The sequence below is a fragment of the Alligator sinensis genome, unplaced genomic scaffold, assembly GCF_000455745.1.
Source record: "Alligator sinensis unplaced genomic scaffold, ASM45574v1 scaffold237_1, whole genome shotgun sequence".
Lineage (NCBI taxonomy): Eukaryota > Metazoa > Chordata > Crocodylia > Alligatoridae > Alligator > Alligator sinensis.
The window spans coordinates 4,399,045-4,421,156 of record NW_005841849.1 but is presented as its reverse complement, the minus strand read 5'-3'; the positions used below and the strand labels follow the sequence as shown (position 1 = coordinate 4,421,156).

The 22,112-nt window shown below is 44.1% G+C and overlaps 1 protein-coding gene across 4 annotated transcripts in view; it reads right to left on the bottom strand.

Moving 5' to 3' along the window:
* Positions 1 to 22,112, bottom strand: part of ANKMY1 (ankyrin repeat and MYND domain containing 1) — an 87,179-nt gene that overhangs the window by 41,086 nt on the left and 23,981 nt on the right. For 3 of the 4 annotated variants that reach the window (XM_025209819.1, XM_025209822.1, XM_025209837.1), the window contains 6 exons: positions 19,473 to 19,625; positions 11,281 to 11,388; positions 6,067 to 6,198; positions 5,154 to 5,267; positions 1,460 to 1,625; positions 224 to 308 (listed from right to left, as the gene is read on the bottom strand). In XM_025209819.1, coding sequence (XP_025065604.1) covers positions 224 to 308; positions 1,460 to 1,625; positions 5,154 to 5,267; positions 6,067 to 6,198; positions 11,281 to 11,388; positions 19,473 to 19,625 — 758 coding nt within the window. The remainder of the gene's footprint in view (positions 1 to 223; positions 309 to 1,459; positions 1,626 to 5,153; positions 5,268 to 6,066; positions 6,199 to 11,280; positions 11,389 to 19,472; positions 19,626 to 22,112) is intronic. The other variant, XM_025209830.1, reaches the window with a different exon arrangement.

Genomic DNA, 22,112 nt, shown 5'->3' with positions numbered 1-22,112 from the left:
GGCACAACACTAATGGAGGGATTTGAAGGCTGGGAGAAGAGATTGATATGGTCAGAGCAGGAGTGAAAGATAATTTTAGCTACTAAAAGTTGGATAGATTGAAGAGGGGAAGTTAAAATAAGGGAGACCAGAGATGGTGCCAATAGTTCAGCGAGACAAAACCAGAATGTAGTATTTTTTATTATAAAATATAAGGCATTAATATTCAGTATCTTTACCCTACCTCACTTCCTCCACCTGTGATGTTACTGAAGGGTACCTGTCTCCACATTTCCTTTTAGCAAAGGCGACACGAATACCTGAATCCACTATACCAACATATAGAGAAGAAAATTAGCACTTTTATCTGACAAATGCCTGAGATTAAAGGTACTGGACGTTAGAACCAAAACTACATTCAACCCTATAGTTGGGTTAGGTCTCAGCTGTGTAGACACAGCAACATTTTCACCTTGAAACTGACGGCATAGTAAAAGGCAGCAAAATAAAAATATAATGTTCAAAGCCTGTTCAGAATGCCACTCATGTGAGTGTATAAGACTTCTTTGAGATTAATGTCAGACATCAAGAATCAGTGAAATACGAAATGTCATTTTGAATTTCATTTCCCAGTAAAAACAAGAAAGCTTATGTCATATCTACAAGTTCAAATGCCTTAAGAAGCATTATACATATAACATCTTCCATCAAAAATTTAATGGTAAAATGCCTCCACTGGGGAAACTGAGGTACAGAGAAGGTCACAGCTTATAAGGCCATAATAAACAGACAGATCATCTCATCTGACCTACTCTAATGTTGGTGATAAAATTTCAGGTTAGTCTGAACTTCATATTAACATTCAAATTCACTTGTCAAATTTTAAATAGACTGTACAAGATAAGCCTGTGCTTGAGACACAGGTGTCAGGAGACATAGATCAGTGATTCTCAACTGGGGTACCATGGGGTGCCTTGAGATTATTTCAAGGGTGCCATGTAATGTTAGTACTAAGTGTACAAACATGATTCACAAGATTAAACCAAGTGATTTCAAATAGGAAACAGTAGTATTAAAAGCATTCTGACCTGTTGCAGGCTTTCAAGTTTTCTGCAATAAAATTAGTATTCAATTATGTTTCTGTAGTAAAAAATCATGTTAAAACTCAGAGGTGACATTTTCTGAGGGGTGCTTTGAGTCTAACAAGGTTGAGAATGACTGACCTAGATTCTCTGCTTAACTCTGCCAGTTTTGAGTGGGCCTGAGCAAGTGACTCAACCTGAATGCACAGAGAATGGCACTTACTCACTGTACATGAAGTGCCAAGATTTCTGCATCGAGTGTCTTACAGAAATACAAATGCCATTAAGAGCCGTAGTCTCAGACCACTGTGTGTGAATACACCGTTATAAACCCACACATATCATTAAGCAACTTCCACTGAAATGTTCTTACAAGTGAAAGATTTAGCTGAACTCACATTTCTTGGACTTTTGAAGTTCTTCTCTATCCCACTGCTTCTCCTTCTCAAGGACACGCTTTCGAAGGTGATCACTTATGTAATCAAGCAGAAACCTGCGTGCATTGAAAATCTCCCTTTCTGGTGGCAATAATGCATGATATGGAGTATGTGCTATCCTTTTATCCTGCAATACAAAATGAGTTAATGTACAGCAGAACTTAGGAAACAGGAATTTAACATGCCAAAAGAGCTTAAGTGTATTGTACCTAGCTAGAAGTAAAGATGGCTTATTTAAAGTATGCCCACCATGGTAGTAATACCACATACCACTACGTCATCCCTGCTAGAACTAGAAGTTCCAAATTAGAACAAGAAATACAGATGTCCTTCCCAGAATACCAACATTTTTTTTCAATCATATCCACATCTCCTACCTCTTAAGAGAGTGTCTTAACTACTATGCTATATAGCTGCACCAATTATACATTTGTTAGTGCACTTTTAAAAATAGAAATAAGCTGGGAGAAGAGATTAGAAGGTAGGACTTGACCGTAAGGGAAGGATTCAGTCCGCTAGGTTACAGAATCAGTCGAGTATTGCAAAACAAAGGCTGAAAGCAAAATCAATAATATGGCACTAAGTCAATCATATTTAAGATTTCTGAAATCAACCATTTAATTTCTAACTGACACACTGGGATCTTCTAGTGATGCTTCCAAGAGGCATGGGCTTCTGAAAATAATCATCTTGATGATGAAGCTTATGTTTCTTCTAATAGTTCTGATGGTTTGAAGGAAGTGACCAAAAGAAAACATAATCAGTTTATGATGGCACTGTATAGCTATTCCAGGAATATGGAGGACTCCACAGAGGGATATATTCTGAGAACTGATGATCTGCAGCAGTGAAGCTGTGGGGTTTTCTTCAATGGGGTTCAAAGTGCTTATGTTTTTTTTGCAGTCCAGCCCCAGTGCTGAGCGGTAATGCACCGACACATGACCAACCCATTTCCAAAACCCTTGAGTGAAATGAACTGACAACACTGAATTGATATAACCCATGTCTTTTGGTAATGCATTTCCAAAGGCCATGATATTTTATTTTCAATTACTAATAACTCAAACTCAAAGGGACACTCAAGTACAAACTAAAACAATGTCATATTAATGGCTCACAACATCTACCACTACAAATTAATATACAGTGTTGCACTTTGGCATGTTACATTTTATGAAATAAACTTTGCTAATAAAATACTTGGATTTCTTTGTAGGCTACCATATTTTGTTGCATACAACATGCCCTGGAATATAATACACACCTAGTTTTTGAATGAAGAAAAAACAGATTTTTTTTTCCCCCAGAGTTAAGGCTCCACAGAGCAGGAATAGAGCTTAATTTTCAGTTGGCTCACCTTGCCTTTCCTGCTTAATTAAAGCTGAAACCCTAGCTGTGGCTGAAGCCTGGACTTCATGGGCGACTCCATGATTCTAAAGAGCTAAAGAGTCTCCAGAGCTGTGAAATAGGAGACAGACCCAGAGCAGCATGTATACAGCAAAACTGCCCTAAGAAAGGTTGACTAGTGGACCATTAAAACATCAATATGGACCATTAAAACAAAAAACAGACATCAAGACCATTAAAAAGGAGAGAGAATCATTAATATCTCTGGAGTGAAGGCCAATAAGCTATTAAGTCAAATGTGTGCCTCAGCTGCCTGAATAGTAATACCACAACTGCTGTACTATGAAGGAGGACTCAAAGCAGGGTGCTTTTACTCTGGGCAGTAAAACCAACTTCCCTACTAAATACATGCACTCTAATTTGCAGGGAAGGGGGGATTTTTTGGGAAAGTTGAGTATTGTATTCAAGAAAATACAATTTTGTCTCAATGACAGATTCACAGACATCCTGACTAATGCTAAGGAACAGCCTGCCTACTGAGCTAGAAATCAGAGCTAGTTTCATACAACAAAAGCAACCTAGAGCATGAACCAAAAAAGGAAACCTATGAGTATGAAACCAGAGATTAATCATGCATATTTTTTCTAGTATTTTTCTATTATATTGTAGATGCAGACACTTGAATTTTTTTTTTACAATTTGGGGATTGTTATCAGCTGTCAATCATTTGATCTTGGGCTGATGTTTTTAAGCCTAAAACAAGCTCTTCTCTCTCCCTAATATTCCTCCCACAAATGTATCCATTAAAAAAAAAAAAATCATACCCTCTCAACCTGCATTTTGTTAAGCTAAACAAGTCAAGATCCTTTAATTTTCCTCTGTAAGAAAAGGTCCCCATTCCCTCAACCATCCTAGTGGCCTTTCTTTGTACCTGTTCCAATTTAAGTTTGTTGTTCCTGAATGCTGGGGATCAGAACTGCATACAGTATACTAAATTTTACCAGCGTCTTCTACAGTGCTAAGATTACTCCCTTATATCTACTGAGTCTACCCTGCCTAATACGCTTTAAAACTGCATTAGCCGCAGCTCATATTCATCCTACAAATCAGCTAAAACTAAAACATGCTAAAACTTCCTCAGTTGTTTCTAGTCTCCACAAGTGCACCAAAGTCCTTGCTATTGATCCCAAAGTGTATGACTGCACTTCAAACTATTAAACTTATTCTCCTTTCTAATGCTTTATTCGACAAGATTATTTAATCATTCTGAAATAATAATCTAATCCTTTCTGTGTTGCCAGGGCCTCCCAGGCTTAGAGTAATTTCCAATGTCACAAAGTCATATCTAGTTTCTGTCTTAAGATCAGTAATAAAAATGTTAAACAGGATCCTCTCCTAACACCTGAAATATGCCCAAAAGCCACACTGGAGTCTCTGTGCAAAAAGCAGCTTTTTGGATCTCAGGATTCTATTCATTTTGCCTATAGCTGCTACAAATAGAGAAAACTGGGTTTTTTTTCAAATCTTAAGCTTAAAACATACATTTGCATTTTACAATGGCCAGCCTCAATTAATTGATCTTGAATTTTAGTAGAAAGCCAATTGCAAAAAAATAGACATCTAAAAGATATGACTCAATTTTGTGTTAAAGCAAAACAAGTGTATTTCACTGCAGATTCAAACTACTAGGCCCAAATCTTGGTGAACAACAGCTTTAAAGGTCTGTGTGTTTTATTTTCAAGTTCATCATTTTGTTTCATACTTACATCAGCATCAATAATGAACAGAGATGAATTGAATTCTTAGTATTTTACTGGGAAACTAAAAAATAAAGAGTAGCAAAAAACTACTTCTGCTTACCCTAAGATAGGCTAAAGCTGACACAGCCTAATGTTATAGATTCTTATAGAGTTCACCTGTCAGTAGGATACATATCCTTATTTATAATGCCTTCTTCTAACATTCTTCCAATCTCCTACAAACACATACCAGCTAGCAATATTTATTAACATTTTGCAAACCATTTATAAATGGAAATTTAATATATAGGGTAACCAATTTTTCTCTTCCAGACCTAGGATTTTTTAAACATCTGTCAGCCTTATGTACTTCACAGTTTAGGGAAAAATGGAAAGACCACCTTCCCATCCCTCACACACAAAACAGAAAGTTGGTGGTTCTTTCCGCATTAACCCCGTGCTGAACCTATAGGTGCAGAACTAGAAAAAGCAGGTTGTTTGCACTTGTGGATCTGGAGGACATCACTAGCATTAATATTAAAACAGAAGTTTTGGGATGTAAAAGGTACCTGACAGTATGTATAGTAAGCATAGTCTACTACAGTTCCCACTGCAGTCCTCTTCCCTTGACCAACAGTAACTGGCATCAGGAGATCTGCACCAGCTTCAATCAGCCTGTCAATCTTGAGAAAGAAAAAAAGTATTTCCAGGCAGCAACATTAAAACAAAAATGTTCGATAAAATCAGAGCCTCCTGTCACCAGTGAAGCAAAGGGATTGAGCATCAGAGCCTGGCCTCTACTTAGGCACATGCAGCTGTGCGCAGGAACAGACCTGGGTGTACCTTTCCCCACATTACAGCCACAAGTGAAAGGTTCCCCTGAAGAATGTTCACATCTCCACATGAGTTTTCTTAAGGCAAAACTCTTGTTACCCATATAAGCAACAGTGATGCATTTTTCCAAGGCATCCCGGCCTGGAGGAGCAGCTGCAAAAACAAACAAAGCTGACAATTCTGCTGAGGGGGAAAGCGGGTAAAAATGGGACCCAGGTAGGGCTACCCTTCTTCCCCTAGCAAGATCTCCAGACTCCAAACTGATGGGAAAATTATGTTGCATTTCAAATCACGGCTGATGGGTGTGCTGAATCCACATAGGTCATGGGACACTAGGGTTAACAACAAACACCTACCACATTTTAACCATAACTTGTCCCTATTTGCATTAGGTATTTGACATCATGCTAGTTAAAGCATGTCAACCAGTTTTCGGATAGCTCCTTGTCCCAGCATGAACACCAAGCCAGAAACAGAAGGAGCTTGTTTACTGTGACTGAGAACACAGCTAAGTTACCAAGAGGGAAAAAAAAAGCATCACTGAAAAACAGCTGAACCACTAAAAAGAACCAGGATTCAACACATCTGGTGAAACAATTAATTGGATAAAAATGGTGTTAAAAAAAACCCCAACATGTGTTTCCTTACCAAAGAAATCCGACTTGCTGCTGTTCTCTTTTGTTCATATGTTGTGCTGACAGCTGCACAAAGGGCACTTCCTATGCCTTTGCTCAATGGCAGATTAGGGTCAGCTCCATATGCTAGGAGTTCTATCACTGCCTGTAAACGTGCACAGGTAGATGAAGAAAATAAATGGATGAGAGCACTAAGCAGGAAATGGAGACCCCCAAAGCAGTATACTTGGGGGTAGCAGCATACTTGGAATGTACGTGCTACTTCAAGGGATGAAGTAATATAACATTGGTTTATTTTAGAATACTTTTTAACTTGCTTCATATTAGATTTTTAGCATGACAAATTTGAATCTTGGTAGAATACTGTTACCAGAGAGGAATGTGTCAAATACTTAAAATAATACACTGTCTTATACCCTTCCCCGCTAGCCCCGAGTAGTATAATCTATTCAGCAAATTTTGAATTTGTATCTTTCAAGCAGCCACCATTATCCCACTACACACACATCTGACTTAGAAGGAATTTTGAACTGGCCCCCTATTATCAGTTACCTCCCTTTATTGATCTAGATAAAACTCCCACAAACCAGTCTCTAACCCTTCTGTTTCATTCTCTAATCCAGAGCTTTCCAAACCCTTCATGTTGGTGACACACTTTTTAGACATGCATCATTTCGCGACACAGTAATTCAGTTCCGGGGGAGGGGCCAAGGGAAGCAGACGCGAGTAAGGGAGCTCCGCAGTGCCCTTCCGCAAAATTTTCTGCATTTTGCGCGACACACCTACACACTGCCACCGACACACTAATGTGTCGCAGCACAGTTTGGAAAGCTCTGCTCTAATCAAAGGTGTCTGCTCAAAACTTTGGAGCTTTTTATATATTGTACAAGGTCTAGAACAGTGGTGCTCAACCTTCAGGCTGTAGGCTGAATCCAAGGTAATGAATGCTGTCACTGCTCCCCTGCCATTAAATTTCCGGACCTGTGGGGAACCCCATGAACCAGATAACAGTCACATTGGCTCACAGGGCCAAACTGGATGTGCAAGGGGTCACTCTGGCTTGCAGGGTCAGAGCTAGTATATGCAGAGCTGATCTGGTGCTCAGGGTCAGATCCAGTGTGCACAGGGTTACTCCATGGCCAGATTCACCCCACAAACTGTTCCTGCACCACTCACCAAGCCTGTGGGGCTAGAAGGTTGAGCACCACTGGTCTAGAAGATCATGGGTAGCTATATTTATGTCTAGGTCATTATATGGTCCCTATAACCACAGTATCACAGCTCACAAGCTAAAAATAAGTAGTTACAGTACAGGATTTAAAAATCATGATCACAAAGGGCTGTGTGGCTTTTTAAAGTGGAAATAGCTGAACAGTGCTAATAAAATCAAATATCTACTTTTCATTAGCTCTCTTTACACATCCCTTTAAAAATAACAAAATACACTCAAGCCATGCCAAGTAATCTTCTTCAAACATGTATTTCTGACAGAAGGAAACCTTTTTCACGTTAAGGAAATTGAGATTTGTAGAACACAACAAAACCCAAATTCAATGCAGCAAATGCAACATATTTTAGCAACAGCAGTGCAATACTTAAAAAGCTATATGCATGCCTCCAGTCAGAGACACTGCATGCTGGATGGAGTATACAGCCCCGCGGCACAGACAATTAACTGAATTTGCATTGTAATGATCACTTTCACACAAACTAATAGGAAAGTTAGCCTCTTTGCTGTGGAGGAGGCTCTTCTCACCTAGACTGGCTGACCTGCTCCACTGGGCTTTAAACTAAGCCGAACCAGGGGACGGGGGGACTACCGCCATTGCTGGCCTGCTGAGCAACCCTTGCAAAGCCAGCAGGCCAAGACATTTAAGGGAGCCTACCCCTGCCCCAGCCCTAGAGCAAGCTGCGGGCAAGGCAAGGGCCCCCAAGGGGACACTTGCATGCCTGTACACCAATGCCAGGAGCTTGGGGAATAAACAGGAGGAACTTGTTAATTTGCTTAACACAAATAATTACTATGTCATAGGGATAACGGAGACCTGGTGGGACTCCACCCATGACTGGACCATGGGTATAGATGGCTGTATCCTGTACAGGAGGAATCGAGTGGACAAAAGGGGCGGAGGTGTAGCTCTCTATGTCAAGGAGAGCTACGCGTCCCTACAAGTCGACATAGGCACCCAGGGTGGACGACTAGAGACCCTCTGGGTTAAAGTCCATGGGGAACACGGCACAGGAGATACAACGGTGGGAGTCTACTACAGACCTCCCTCCGAGAATCAAGATTGACCAGGAGTTTGCCAGGGAATAGACTGAGGCTGCACGCTCCCAGTCCATGGTTGTCATGGGGGACTTCAACTACCCAGATATCTCATGGGAAGAGCGCTCAGCCAAATCCGAACGGTCGCAAAGCTTCCTCACGTGCATGGATGAGCTCTATCTGACTCAAGAAGTCTACGGCCCAACAAGAGGCAAAGCGCAGCTTGACCTGGTACTGGCAATCCGGGGACAACCTAATCAGCGACCTAACAATAGAAGGGAAGCTAGGTGACAGCAATCATGAGCTGATCACCTTCACCATCCACCAAAAAGCTGTCAAGTCAGTCAGCAGTACAGAGGTCCTCGACTTCAGGAGGGCAGACTTCAACAAGCTCAGGAGACTTGTCGGTGAGGCCCTCAGGGACCACAACCCCAAAGGGAGGGGAGTCCAGGAAGAGTAGCTGCTCCTCAAGGGAGCAATCTTAGATCCACAAGCTAAGGCTATTCCGTCTCGGAGGAAAGGCAGCAAGAGGGCACAGCAGACCCTTGGCTCTCCAGGGAACTAGCGGTCCTCCTGCATCTAAAAAGACAGACCTACAAAGGATGGAGCACAGGATCCACCTCCAAGGAGGAATACTCTGCACTGGTCCGGACCTGCAGGGAGCAAACCAGGAAAGCCAAGGCTGCCATGGAACTCCAACTGGCTACAAGTATCAAGGACAATAAAAAGTCCTTTTTCAGATATGTGGGGAGCCAGAGGAAAACCAAGGGCAACATTGGACCCCTGCTAAACCAGACTGGACAACTGACAACTGACGCCCAGGAAAAAGCCAACTTGCTAAATGGGTACTTTGCATCAGTCTTTCACAAGTCCCATGGGACGCCCCTGCCCGTTACGGGACAGGGACACCTAAGTGAGGGTGGTTCCTTGCCCTCCATCAATGCTGCCCTTGTGAAGGAACAGCTTGAGAGGCTGGACACCTTCAAGTCAGCCAGCCCTGACAATTTACACCCCAGAGTACTCAAGGAGCTGACTAGCATCATAGCTCAACCCCTGGCACAGATCTTCAAGAACTCCTAGCACTCTGGTGAAGTGTCCAATGATTGGAAGAAGACCAATGTGGTGCCTATCTTCAAGAAAGGGAGGAAAGTGGATCCGGCAAACTACAGGCCCATCAGCCTGACCTCTATCCTGGGAAAGGTCTTAGAAAAAATCATCAAGGAGGCCATTCTTAATGGACTGGCCAATGGCAACACCCTGAGGGACCGCCAGCACGGGTTTGTTGCGGGTAGGTCGTGCTTAACCAATCTCATTTCCCAGAGGGTGGTGGTTGACAGAAGTCAATCGTCATGGTGCCCTGTGACCATTGGGGTCCCTCAAGGCTCTGTCCTTGGACCTATTTCGTTCAACCTCTTCATTAATGATGTGGACATTGGAGTCAGAAGTGGACTGGCGAAGTTCGCCAATGATACCAAACTTTGGAGTAAAGCATCCACACCTGAGGACAGGGGGGTGATCCAGGCTGACCTTGACAGGCTCAGTAAATGGGCAGACGAGAACCTGATGGTGTTTAACATTGAAAAACGCAAGGTTCTCCACCTTGGGAGGAAAAACTTGCAGCATGTCTATAGGATCGACAGTGCTTCGCTGACTAGCACTACGGACGAGGGGGACTTGGGGGTCAGGATTGACCACAAGATGAACATGAGCCTGCAATGTGATGCTGCCGCCAGTAAAGCGAGCAAAATGCTGGCTTGCATACATAGATGCTTCTCAAGCAAATCCCATGACGTCATTCTCCCGTTGTACTCGGCCTTGGTGAGGTCACAGCTGGAGTACTGCATCCAGTTTTGGGCTCCACAATTCAAAAAGGATGTAGAAAAGCTTGCGAGAGTCCAGAGGAGAACCACACGCATGATCAGAGGTCAGGAAAACAGACCTTATGACGAGGGGTTGAGAGCCATGGGACTTTTCAGCCTGGAAAAGCACAGGCTCACAGGTGACCTGATGGCCACCTATAAGTTCATCAGGGGTGTTCACCAGGATCTGGGGGAACGTTTGTTCACCAGAGCACCCCAAGGGATTACAAGGTCAAACAGTTCCTCCAAGACCGTTTCAGGCTGGACATACGGAAGAACTTCTTTACTGTCCGAGCCCGCAAGGTCTGGAATGGCCTGCCGCCAGAGGTGGTTCAAGCACCTACTTTGAACGCCTTCAAGAGAAACCTGGATGTTTTTCTTGCTGGGATCCTATGACCCCAACTGACTTCCTGCCCCTGGGGCAGGGGGCTGGACTTGATGATCTTCCGAGGTCTCTTCCAGGCCTAATGTCTATGAAATCTATGAGTCTTTGAAACATGAAAAAAGAATTAGGTGGAAGAATCCAGAACAAGAAGCATTATTTGTGCAAATGCTCAGCTCAGATGGTTTTATATCAGTTCATGAATTGTGCAATTATATGGAAATATTGTAAAAGGCATGGTCAGTACAGCATTTTTAAATGTCATGTTTATCATTCCAAACCAAGCTGCCATATTTACCCGAATCCAAGACAACTTAAAATATAAGGTGACCCTCCCAATAATTAGATCTAGATATAGAAAAGTTATAAATTTGTTACACATTTTCCATGTATAGCACATAATTAATGGAGAGTTGTCTTAAATTTGTCTCCCTTTTCCTGCATCAGGGCAAACAGTGCAGGGGGGCAGGTGGCAGGGGAGTCAAGTGGCCTGGCTCCTGCTCCATGCCCCTCTGCCACCTGTTCCCCAACCACTACCCCCTCTACTGCCTACTCCCATCCCCAGCGCCTGCCCCCACAACAGTGCCTGCCCACACAGCACCTGCCCCTTCTGCCACTTGCCCCTGCATGCCTGCACCCCCGTGCACCAATGTTTAAACATTTTGTCTGCTTGTTGACAAATAAAGTATTACAGATTTTTAAAAAGTAGAAGACACTCACCAAATCATTCCCACTGGCAATTGCTAAGGACAGTGGTGAATGCCCACTCCACAAAATGTTAGGGTTTGCCTTATGAATTAAAAGGAGACGGACAATCTCCCTGACATGCTAGATGGACAGGAAAAAGATTGAATTAGATCATAAAAAGAAAAATAAAGACATTAATCTAACACAATAGCATCAAATATTTGCTTGGAGCACATACAAGTGTTTCACCTAGATCAGGTGAAATAAGGGCACTCAGTGACTTTTCACAAGTTGGGGCAGAGTCCAAGCGGTTGCATACATTTGTACATACTAGAAAAGTGTGCTCAGGTTCAGTCTAGTATAGTGAAAATACTAGAACCAGATTTGGCTTTTCATGGCCAAGGAATCAAAGGGCATTGACTATCAATTAAAATGGCTGAACTGGACCCCTTCACTGGCTAGGAACATGGTTCCTGGAAGGCTCCTGCATAAGCCTTTCTATAGCTAAGAGGCTACAAACAAGATTTCATTAATCTGAAGAATTTGAGTGCGAGGGCTTGTTTCTGAGGTAGTGATGCCACTTTCCCTGCACTTGCAAGAACTTGCACTTGTAGATTTATATTTAATGTAATAAAATTATTTTAGAATATTTTTGTATTATTATTATTATTATTATTATTAAGATACAGATCAAGCACACAAAAGTTAGAAAATGCCAGAATCAGGGTTGCCTGTGCATATGTCTTATGAAAAAGTCTTTACTTTAAATAGTTGCATACAATTTTTTCCAGTGTCCCTCCTCCATTCAGCAAACAGAAAGGACAACACTTAATTTAATAAGAAGCTATTGAATATTTTGATTTTTTTCCTCATTGTTCAGTGCATGTCCCAGACTTTATTTGCTACACACTATTCTAATCCTGCTCAGAAGCTAGAATTACTAGGTTTCTCCTGGGCTTTTCTATGACATTCAGAACTACAGTATTTACAGGCGTTGCAAAGTAAAGTGTATTATCGTCATTCCCATTTTATCAATGAAGAACTGAAACAGATGGATCAAGGCAAAAAGTATTAACTCACTTTGGCACCCAACTTGAGCCTTACTTTTTCCAACTTCTTTTAATTTTAATCAACAACCTCCATGTTCAAATCCCCCCTGATACTTCTGTCCCCAGGCCCAGTCTCCTTGCCTACCATTTCTATTCCCTGCCCACCCCCCGCAACCTTTCACTGCACAGCTCCTTGCCTTCCCATACCCTAGCTCCCCCTCCCAACTTTTCAGCCTATTAGTCTCCCCAGCTCTGACCTCCAAGTACACCCTCACCCCAGAGTATGGGATACTACAGCTTTTTCAAAACAGAAAATCATCAACATTTTTAAGATAGTCAAAATGACATATTTCTTCCTAGCCTCATTCTTGAAAATGGCTGGACCCAAATAAAAACTTCAACCTGAAGCAGTAACTCAATAGTTAAACCCCAAAATGTAACCTTTGGAAAAGTTATAAGCAATTTATAATGGAAAATACAGGGGTTGAGCCCTGCTAGAATACATACATAGCCAACCACCAGCAAGCAAGCAATATCAATCAAATTTTCCTAAACAGCCCCTTATGAAAGCCAAGAATTTATCTATACCAACTTTAAGCTGTGAAGAAACTTAACATAGATAATATAAATAGTTGGTGCTGAGGTTGACAGTGTAACATTGGTTAGTTATACAAAATAGGGACTTTTAAAAAAAAAAGTTAAAAAAAAAAACCAACAGTAGGCAAAAAAACAGAATAAAATTCCTAGAAATTAATACCTACAGGAATTACAGATTCTTAATTATGTATGATTTTGAGAGCAGATGGAGAGGTAAGGTTAACTTGTTAACTTTTTATATGCATATAAAAGCAATAAAAAACCCTACAAGGTAAGAAATGGATGTCAGCAAAGCAATCTGCTTCTGAAAGGAAACAATGTATTGAGCGTTACACATTCTAGCCTAACTAAATAGGACTTTTTCACATTTGCTAAATTGCATAGATCCAATTATCAACTGTAATTAAGAAAAAACATAAGCCATTGCTGAAGCAGAAAGCTTCATATGGTTTCTATTAAGCATCTGTACTGAGGGAAAGAAAGAATTAAAGGAGGTAGAAAGTCAAAGAATGAAACCACACAAAAGAATCCAAAATAAGTAGAATCACAAGATGTAATACCTCAAAGAAAAAACAGGATAAAGTGAGAATGTTTAATGAAAGAAAGTTGATGGGGAATAATTTAAATTAGGACTCCATTTTTGAGGATGAGTGGGTAGTTTTTTAAATACAAGCTCATTTACAATTGCGGATTTCTCATAAGATTAACTAGGAGTGAAGCATTTTAAAAGCCACCAGCTTAAAAGGTCTTTAATCAGTCTACTAGATAAAATAATGGTTGTTATTCATACCATATCTACAGGCATAGCATGCATCTCATAGAGAACAAGTAATAAGATAATGCCCCTGCTTTAAAATGTTCATAACGCAGAATTAAAACATGAAAAGCAGAAGGAAGAGAATTAAAGAAGAGCAGTATTCTATACGCAAAACCTTGCAGCAGCTTAACTAGATCATGGCTTTTTGAATAGGTAAGGGTGGTGCCCTAAAAGAAAAACTGGCTAAATTCATCAAGCCTGTCTTCCTGCAAAATTCAGCAAAGAAAAGAGGAAAAGAGAAAGAGTAACGAGCAGAGTTAAGAAAGGAGTCATAAGAGGCGGCCTAAAGGCAGTAGGAGTTGGAGGCAACTGCCGTAAAAGAAAAGAAAACTTTACCCAATTCCTTCTAAAACAGCTTTAACTTTTACATCTAATTCAAACAATCTTTCAACTAAGCCAACAGATATTCCCTGGATATTCCCTACCTACTTAGTAGGGGTGTGGGAAGCTTCAGTTGCCTTTTCGATTCGGAGAAGATACAGCCCAATTTGGAGGCCAAGTCACTGAATCTGAATCAAATCAGGAGGGAAAAAACCTCCGAATCGATTCGGAGCCTTCAAATCAATTCAGAAAAGATTAAAAAAAAGACTCAGAGATTTGGAAGGCAATCTTTCAGGGGAACAGAAACTGAGAAAAGGGAAGGGGAGCAGGGGGGGAAAGACTGACATCTATAGCTGGCCAGTGACTGTGATCTTTCCCTGAGTCCACTTCCAATCACAGTGCTCTGGGAGAGGGATGTAAAAACAGTATATAAGCCTCTGTCTGCAGCCTTTCTGTCCCTTTTGTGAACTGTTTCTGCCTAAGCAACAGCGTCTGAAAGGTACTGGATTGGCTTGGCTTCCTACCTAGTCACTTTCCTGCTAGTTTCTGTTCTTGGAAAGGATTGGATACAGCTTACTAACTAGAATCCCTATCCAATCAATTTCTTTCAAATTATTCTTCCCCCCAAAACCTCTTACTTGTTCTTGTTTGTTTGTTTTTTCCCCCCACACTTTTTCAAAGAAAGCTGTGTAGTCCTTGGCAGTGTGATCCATCGCTGTGCAGGAAAGCACATACATTACACACACTCACACGCATACACAGAGAAGAAGAAGAGATATTATTGTAGTTACACACACACACACACACACACACACACACACACAGTAAACACAACACAGAAGAAATCAAACACAGTCATACATCATAGAAGAAGATATATTATTTTAGTTACACACACATACTATAAACACAACACAGAAGAAGACAGACAGGCATACATCAGAAAAGAAGAAGAAGAGCTATTACAGCTGCACACACAGACGGACATTTTCCAGCACAGAAAAAATTAATATGAAGCTTGCTGGAAAAGCACATGCCAGGTCTTCTGACAGGGGAGAGAGAGGGACTAGAAGGGGTAGGGGGAGAGCTAGAGCTGCAAGTCCCCCCACACACACAAACAGATGCACCCTCACTCCTGGCAGCCATGAGTCTTCTGCTGCCAATGGGAGCAAGGAGGTGGGAGCAGTACCTGTCCCTGAACCTGCACCACCTCCCCTAACATCAGAAATAGCCACCAGCAGCAGAATGACAGTCTCCTCTACCCTAATTTCATCTCCTAGCGTGAGCCTCCCAAGTGCCAGAGGAGGAGCTGGATCTGGAACCAGGGGACCTGAGCACCCTAGCAAAAGAAATTCTGGGGACTGAGGGGGAATCTGAGTTTGTGCTCTACACCTCTCAAAGTTCCCCTAGAGCCAGGTCACCTTCTCCAGAAGGCACCTCAGAGGAGGTTGTGGGGGCAGGTGGCTCAGCTTCCCCTGTTGTTCTGCCTCTGCCTGCTGAGGAGAAGGATAAGGCAGGATCCCCACCTTCAACCCAGAAGCCGATGGGGGAGGGTAGTGTAGTTTGGAATCATTTTGAGGTGGCAGATGATCCCAAGTATGCTATCTGTCAGCACTCCCAAAGGCAGATCAGCTAGGGCAAGGAGATGAAACACTTCACCACCACAGCAATGCTGCTGCATCTGAGAAGGCAGCATCCCCTTGCCCTTCTTCCTCCTCAGCCTGGCATCAGTGGGAGCTGTCATAACCCAAAGGTATGATTTTGTGTGTGCTTCGGCACTAGAATTATTCCCGCTAAATTGCAGCTTCGTTGCACAGTGGAGTTTTCTGCTGCAGAGGTATAAGAGGCTTGAGCGGTTTCCGCCCAAGCCGAAGAGGACTCCACATCCATCTCGTGGGGACTCTGGGTACACGGCAGAGTAATAGAAACCCTGTGTGAGATTCAGAGGAGTTTGGCGACCTGATCCACCGCCCACCTCTTTCCGTCTTCGAGCAATAATTCTTTTTAAGATGTATCTACGAGGTTTCTATTTTGGTGGCGCGCTTGTCCAGGGCATCCGGAGCTCTGTTTCCGTGGAGCTAGCAAACTCCACGTGATTGTTCGTGTCGTTTTGTTTGTAACTGCAACTCAAGCAAGTTTTCCAGCCTGCACCGCAACCACCTTTGGTGTAAGTAAACAATCTTTAAATCTACCATTACGAGTCCGTGCCTAATTCTAGCGTGTCGCCCGTTCTCTCCGACCCCGCGTGCCCGGGCTGCTCGCCACAGCCCGCGCAGAGCACAAAAAAGGGCCCGGCCCGCACATGGCGACGAGGATGGGATCGGGAGGCGGCCCGCACAGGAGCGTGCCCAAAGGAAAGTCCTCCACTCGCTCATTGCACTTCACCTCCGACATCTGGAGCAGCCAGGGTGGAAATCATGCCTACCTCTCCCTCACAGGGCACTGGTGCAACCAGTCAGGCTGTTGGTGGGCTCTCCTTCAAGCCAAGGTGATGGATGAGTCCCACATGGCAAGGGAGATCATGGTGGCCATGAAATGCATGATGCAGGGGTGGCTTGTTGGGCAGGGCGAGCTCATCCGCAGGTTCATGGTCATTGACAACAGGGTCAATATGGTCAAGGTGGTCCGTGATGCCAACTTTGTTGGCATCCAATGTGTGGCACACAAGCTGCACCTGACAGTGAGGGATGCTTTGGAGGGGGACAGGGCTGCTGGTGATGGCGCCATCACTATCACCCAGCTGATTTCAAAATGCAGGAAGGTGGCGGGCTAGTTCCACCACAGCATCAAGTGGGGCAAGATGCTGAAGAAAACAGGCAGAACTGAGCATCCTGCAGCACAAAATCATTTAGGATGTGGAGACTCAGTGGAATTCCACATACCTGATCCTGGAAAGGCTGGTGGAGCAACAGAAGGCCATCCATGAGATGGCCTTGCTTGGGGAGATTGGGATCAGCAGCCCCCTTAACAATGCGGAGTGGGACACCAAGTCCCAGACCTTGGTGGTCCTCAAGTTGTTCCTCGAGGCCACCGAGACCCTCAGCATTGGTGATGCCCTCCTTAGCCAGGTGATCCCCGTAGTGAAGGAACTTGAGAACAAATGGAGAAGTTCCAGGGGGTCAATATTCCTGACTGAGGCAAGCCACCGTCACTAGATGTGCAGACACTGGTGAGGTGGCTGAAGGAGGGCATCAAGAAGCAGCTGGATCCGTTGCGGTCCAGTATGGCCCACCAGTTGGCGGGCATGTGACCTGAGGGTGAAGGGGAGCATGTCCACTGGCAGCACCAAAACCCCTCAAATCACTGGACGGAGGTGCTGATGAACGGAGTCAGGGAAGCAGAAGGGCAGAGGTGAGGGGATGTGGAAGAGGTGGACCCACTTTCCCATGCCAGCACTCCCAGCACCAGCACCAGCCAGTCTCCTCCAAGCCAGTCGCTGCCAATGTGGACCAAGGGCATGGCTTCAATGCAGGCAGGTAGCATGGAGGCGTCAGTGGCCACCTATCTCACTGAGGACATGAAGCTGCTGCACTGCGACCCCTTGGCCTATTGGGCAACCCGCAGCCAGGTGTGGCAGGATCTGGCCATGGTTGCCTGGGAACACCTGTCCTGCCCATGGACCAATGTTCCAAGCAAGAGGGTGTTCAGCATTGCTGGGGATGTTGTGACACCCCACCGCACCTCCTTGAATCCTGGTTTGGTAGAGCAGCTGGTGTTCCTCAAGGTGAACCTCCCACTGCTGGGGTTCCCCAAGCTCCACCTGCAGACGGAGTGAGTGCCACCCTCCTCACTCCATCCGTACCTCTTTCCATTTTGTTGTTTTTAAAACCAGTTAATGCCCCACTCTCTCAGCTGAAGGCAGCACTCATTGCATCTCCAGCCAGCAGGGGAAGAACATGTCCCTGCTGAGCTCCCATGCCAGGATGAACTTGGAGGTATGGGATGGGGCTATGTGGAAGGAGGAGGTCCCAGGTCCTAGGCATAACCACTAAAACTGCACTCTGCCGGGGTCAGGAGGCCTGGTGGGACTGCCGGCGGCACGGCAGCTCCAGGAAATGCCAGGACCAAGAATCTCCGTGAAAGGTGGGTAGGAGGTGCCATAGCCTCCAGCCACCCCACGCACATACAGTCCTGGCTGGGGAAAACCCAGACCTGTCACGTCTTTGACAGGCCTGAGGCTTGCAGGGTGAAGTGGAGCTGAGAGGCTCCAGGTGAGCTCAGCTTAGCTGCCTGGGATGCCAACTTTCAGGTTGAAAACCCCTTCATCAGGCTGAGGAAGCACCTGCAGTTGGTGTGTCTGTGTGCTCTTCCTGGATGGAAGGAATAGTAAAGAAACCAGAGGCTGGCATGCAATGTAGACAAGAAAGCCAGTCACTGAAAATGGAAATGGATGAGTGGGGGAGAGAGAGACAGGCTGGGGTAGGGAGAAAGGGGGATGTAGCAGGTAGAAGTGGAGAGGTACTTGGGGAGTTAGATGTCCGGCAGGCTGTAGTGTGTCATAAATCCAATGTCTATATGGAGTCCATGAGTTTTTGTATCTAGGAGGTTGAGGAAGTGAAGTTCATAGGCCCATCTGTGAAAAGTGGTTTGTAAATACCCTTTGAGGATCAGGCCTGAGAGACTGGAGACAGAGTGGTTATTTTGTGAGAAATGTGCCCCGACAGGTAGTTGGGTATTCTTACCTTTGATAGATTCTGGTGCGCAGTTTGTGAGGGTACTGGAGATATGTTGGCAGGTTTTGTGTTTTGGGCTGTAGAAAGCTGGCTTCTGGTGATGAAGTTAGCAAGGTTTGGTGCTTATTTGAATTACAAACCACTTTTCACAGACGGGCCTATGAACTTAATTTCATCAACCTCCTAAATACAGAAACATCTGTTAAGTGAATGGAAGAAGCGCACTCTGAATGTAACAAAAACAATGTCTTGTGGAGAACTGTTCTTGAGGCATGGGCCCAAGAGTCACAGAAGCCAAAAGTCATATGCCCACAGGCCTGGGCAGATTAAGATTCACTGGAGCCCTAGGCTCCACCCCGCCCATGGCCTGGGGCGCCCACCGACCCGTGCCCTGCCCGGCAGGCCTGGGCTCCATCTCTGGCCAGCACGGCAGGAACAGAGGCCAAAGAAGGATGCACTGCCCCCCAGGCCCAGGGGTTCACATCAGTGCAGCTGCACAGGTAGCTAAAATCGCCACTGCATAGGAGAACAGAATGGTCACAGACTAAAGATCACACCTTTTCCCATAAAATGATCAGTGTATTATTCTTTTCATAAAAGTCACTTGAAAGGAGCACCTATTGGAGGCATAAAATCCTTCACAGGAGAAGCAAGGTAAGTTATTTGAGGTGTGAGTATAACATCTATTGCATGGGGGTAGGGACCACAACACACGCACACACATACACAAAGGAAGGTGGGAAATTCTTATGGCTCATTGTGTTGTACCTCATGGCTATCCTCTCTCTCACAGATAATATGCAATGGAGTCCTCCCGCCTTCCTCTGGGACAAGGCCAGAATAAGAATAGTACTCAGTAGGTGGTCCAGTTTCGTTATTAAATTTCATGGCAAGACCAACAGATGATTCAGTGCTTTTACCCTGGATTGGAACAAGTCAAACAAAACATAGGTACATGCTTTCAATATATCTTAGAAACAAAGTAACAAAATGTGCCTGTCCAGGAACCTGCACATGTGGACATTATTCATGGTGAGACATGCTCAGTCCACCATTATGTTTTCTAAAATTCAATTTAAACCTTCCCTCACCATTCTCATTTCCTTCTTTGGATTCAGACTCCATCTGCTGGACTGCAATAGAACTGCATCCTGAAAACACTGTAAGGTCCATAAACCTGGATACTTACTGAAGCGATTTTCAGACTGGTGGATATCTTCCATTTTGAGAAATAAAAAATGAAATGCAAGGAAACTAATTTAATTTCTTATGCATGTAAATCCATAAGAGTCATCTAGGCAGCACAGTTACAAATTCACTCTTTTTTCATTCCAGCTGTCAAGATTGTATCAATATAAGATCATATTGTAAATTCCATAGATATTGTATCCCCTTAACTGGTCAGAAGCATGGTGGGGTAAGCATTCTGGATGGGGAAAAACAAGAGTCTTTAAATACATAATTTTATTTTTCTTCTAAATCTTGGCTCTTTTACACATAGATAACGGAAAAAGGACATAACGTACCTGCTCACTCAGGACTGCCAACAATAAAACCAGATATGTGGGTAAAACTTCCTTGCTTGATTTTGATATCATGGTTCATATAATGGGGCAAGGGGTGAATATGTTCATTTTCAATATAAATTCAGTAGCAGACAGGACAGAAAAAAAAATCTTTAAAACATGCTCCTTTTTATTTTAGTGTTGGAGTGATATTGTAGCCATCATGGTCCAGAAAATGTGTGTCCTTGTTGTGAAAAAGGCCAACAGCATATCAGGCTGCATTAGCAGGAGCACTGCCAGCAGATTGAAGGAAGATGCCTCACTAGTGCTGAATAGGGCAAAAGAATCACTTCCCTTGATTTGCAAGCGACACTCCTATTAATACAACCCAGGAAGCTGTTGGCTTTTTTTGGCAACAAGAGCACACAGTTAGCTCATTCAGCTTATGATCCACAGTATCCTCCAGGTCCTTCTATGCAGTACTGCAGCCTAGCCAGTCATTCCCCAGTCTGGGTGTATAAGTGCAATCATTTTGTCCCAAGTGCAGGACTTTGCACTTGTCTTTGAATAGGGAAGAAAGAAAAGGCTCCCCCTGAAGCTCCTGGCCATTTCATAGATTCATAGATATTAGGGTCAGAAGAGACTTCAATAGATCACCGAGTCAGAGATTTTGGCCACTCTAACTGTGAAGTTCTTCTTGATATCTAGTCTAAATCTGCTCTCTGCTACCTTATGGCCACCATTTCTTGTAAACCCCAGGGCTGCCTTGGTGAGTAGAGCCAATTCCCTTCTGCGGCCCCATGATGAATTTATAGGAAGCCAGAAGGTCGCCTCTCAATCTTCTCTTGCAGAGGCTGAAGAGGTCCAGGTGCCCCAGTCTCTCCACATAGAGCTTGGCCTGCAAGCCCTTAACCATATGAGTGGCCCTGCTCTGGACCCTCTCCAGGTTATCCACATTCCTCTTAAAATGTGGCACCCAAAATTGAACGCAGTATTCCAACTGCGGTCTGACCAGTGCCCGACAGAAGGGAAATATCACCTCCTTGGTTCTGTTTGTCATGCATCTGCTGATGCATGATAAAGTGGTAGTTAGCTTTGCTGATGACTTCGTCACGCTGACGACTCATGTCCATCTCGGAGTCCACTAGGACTCTGAGATCCCTTTCTGCTTCTGTGCTGTCAAGCAGGTCATTTCCTAGGCAGTAGGTGTGCTGGACATTTTTCCTCCCTAGGTGCAGCACTTTGCATTTCTCCTTGTTAAATTGCATTCTATTGTTTTCTGCCCGTTTGTCCAACCTGTCCACGTCTGCCTGTAGTTGTTCCCTGCCCTCCGGTGTGTTCACTTCTCCCCACAGTTTTGTATCATCTGCAGACTTGGACAGAGTACACTTCACTCCCTCATCCAAGTCACTGATGAAGACATTGAAGAGTATCGGCCCAAGGACCGAGCCCTGTGGAACCCCACTGCCCACGTTCTTACAGGTCGATAGCGACCCATCCACCACCACTCTCTGGGTACAACCCTCTAGCCAATTTGCCACCCACCGGACTGTGTAATCATCCAAGTCACAGCCTCTTAATTTGGTCACCAGTATGAGGTGGGATACCATATCGAAGGCCTTCCTGAAGTCTAAGTAAACGATATCTACTCCTACTCCTGCGTCCAGGTGTTTTGTAACCTGGTCATAAAAAGAGACTACATTAGTCAGGAGTGATCTACCTGCCATGAACCCGTGCTGGTTTCCCCTCAGCATAATTTAGATGGCCCATTTTTATGTCTGTTGACACATGTGATAGACCACTCTTCTGCACTGCCAAGAGAAGTCAGTAGAATGTATGATAAAAAATGGGCTGGATAAGCTGCTTGGACAAGTACATGCTGGCAGCAGGGGGAGGGTTCATT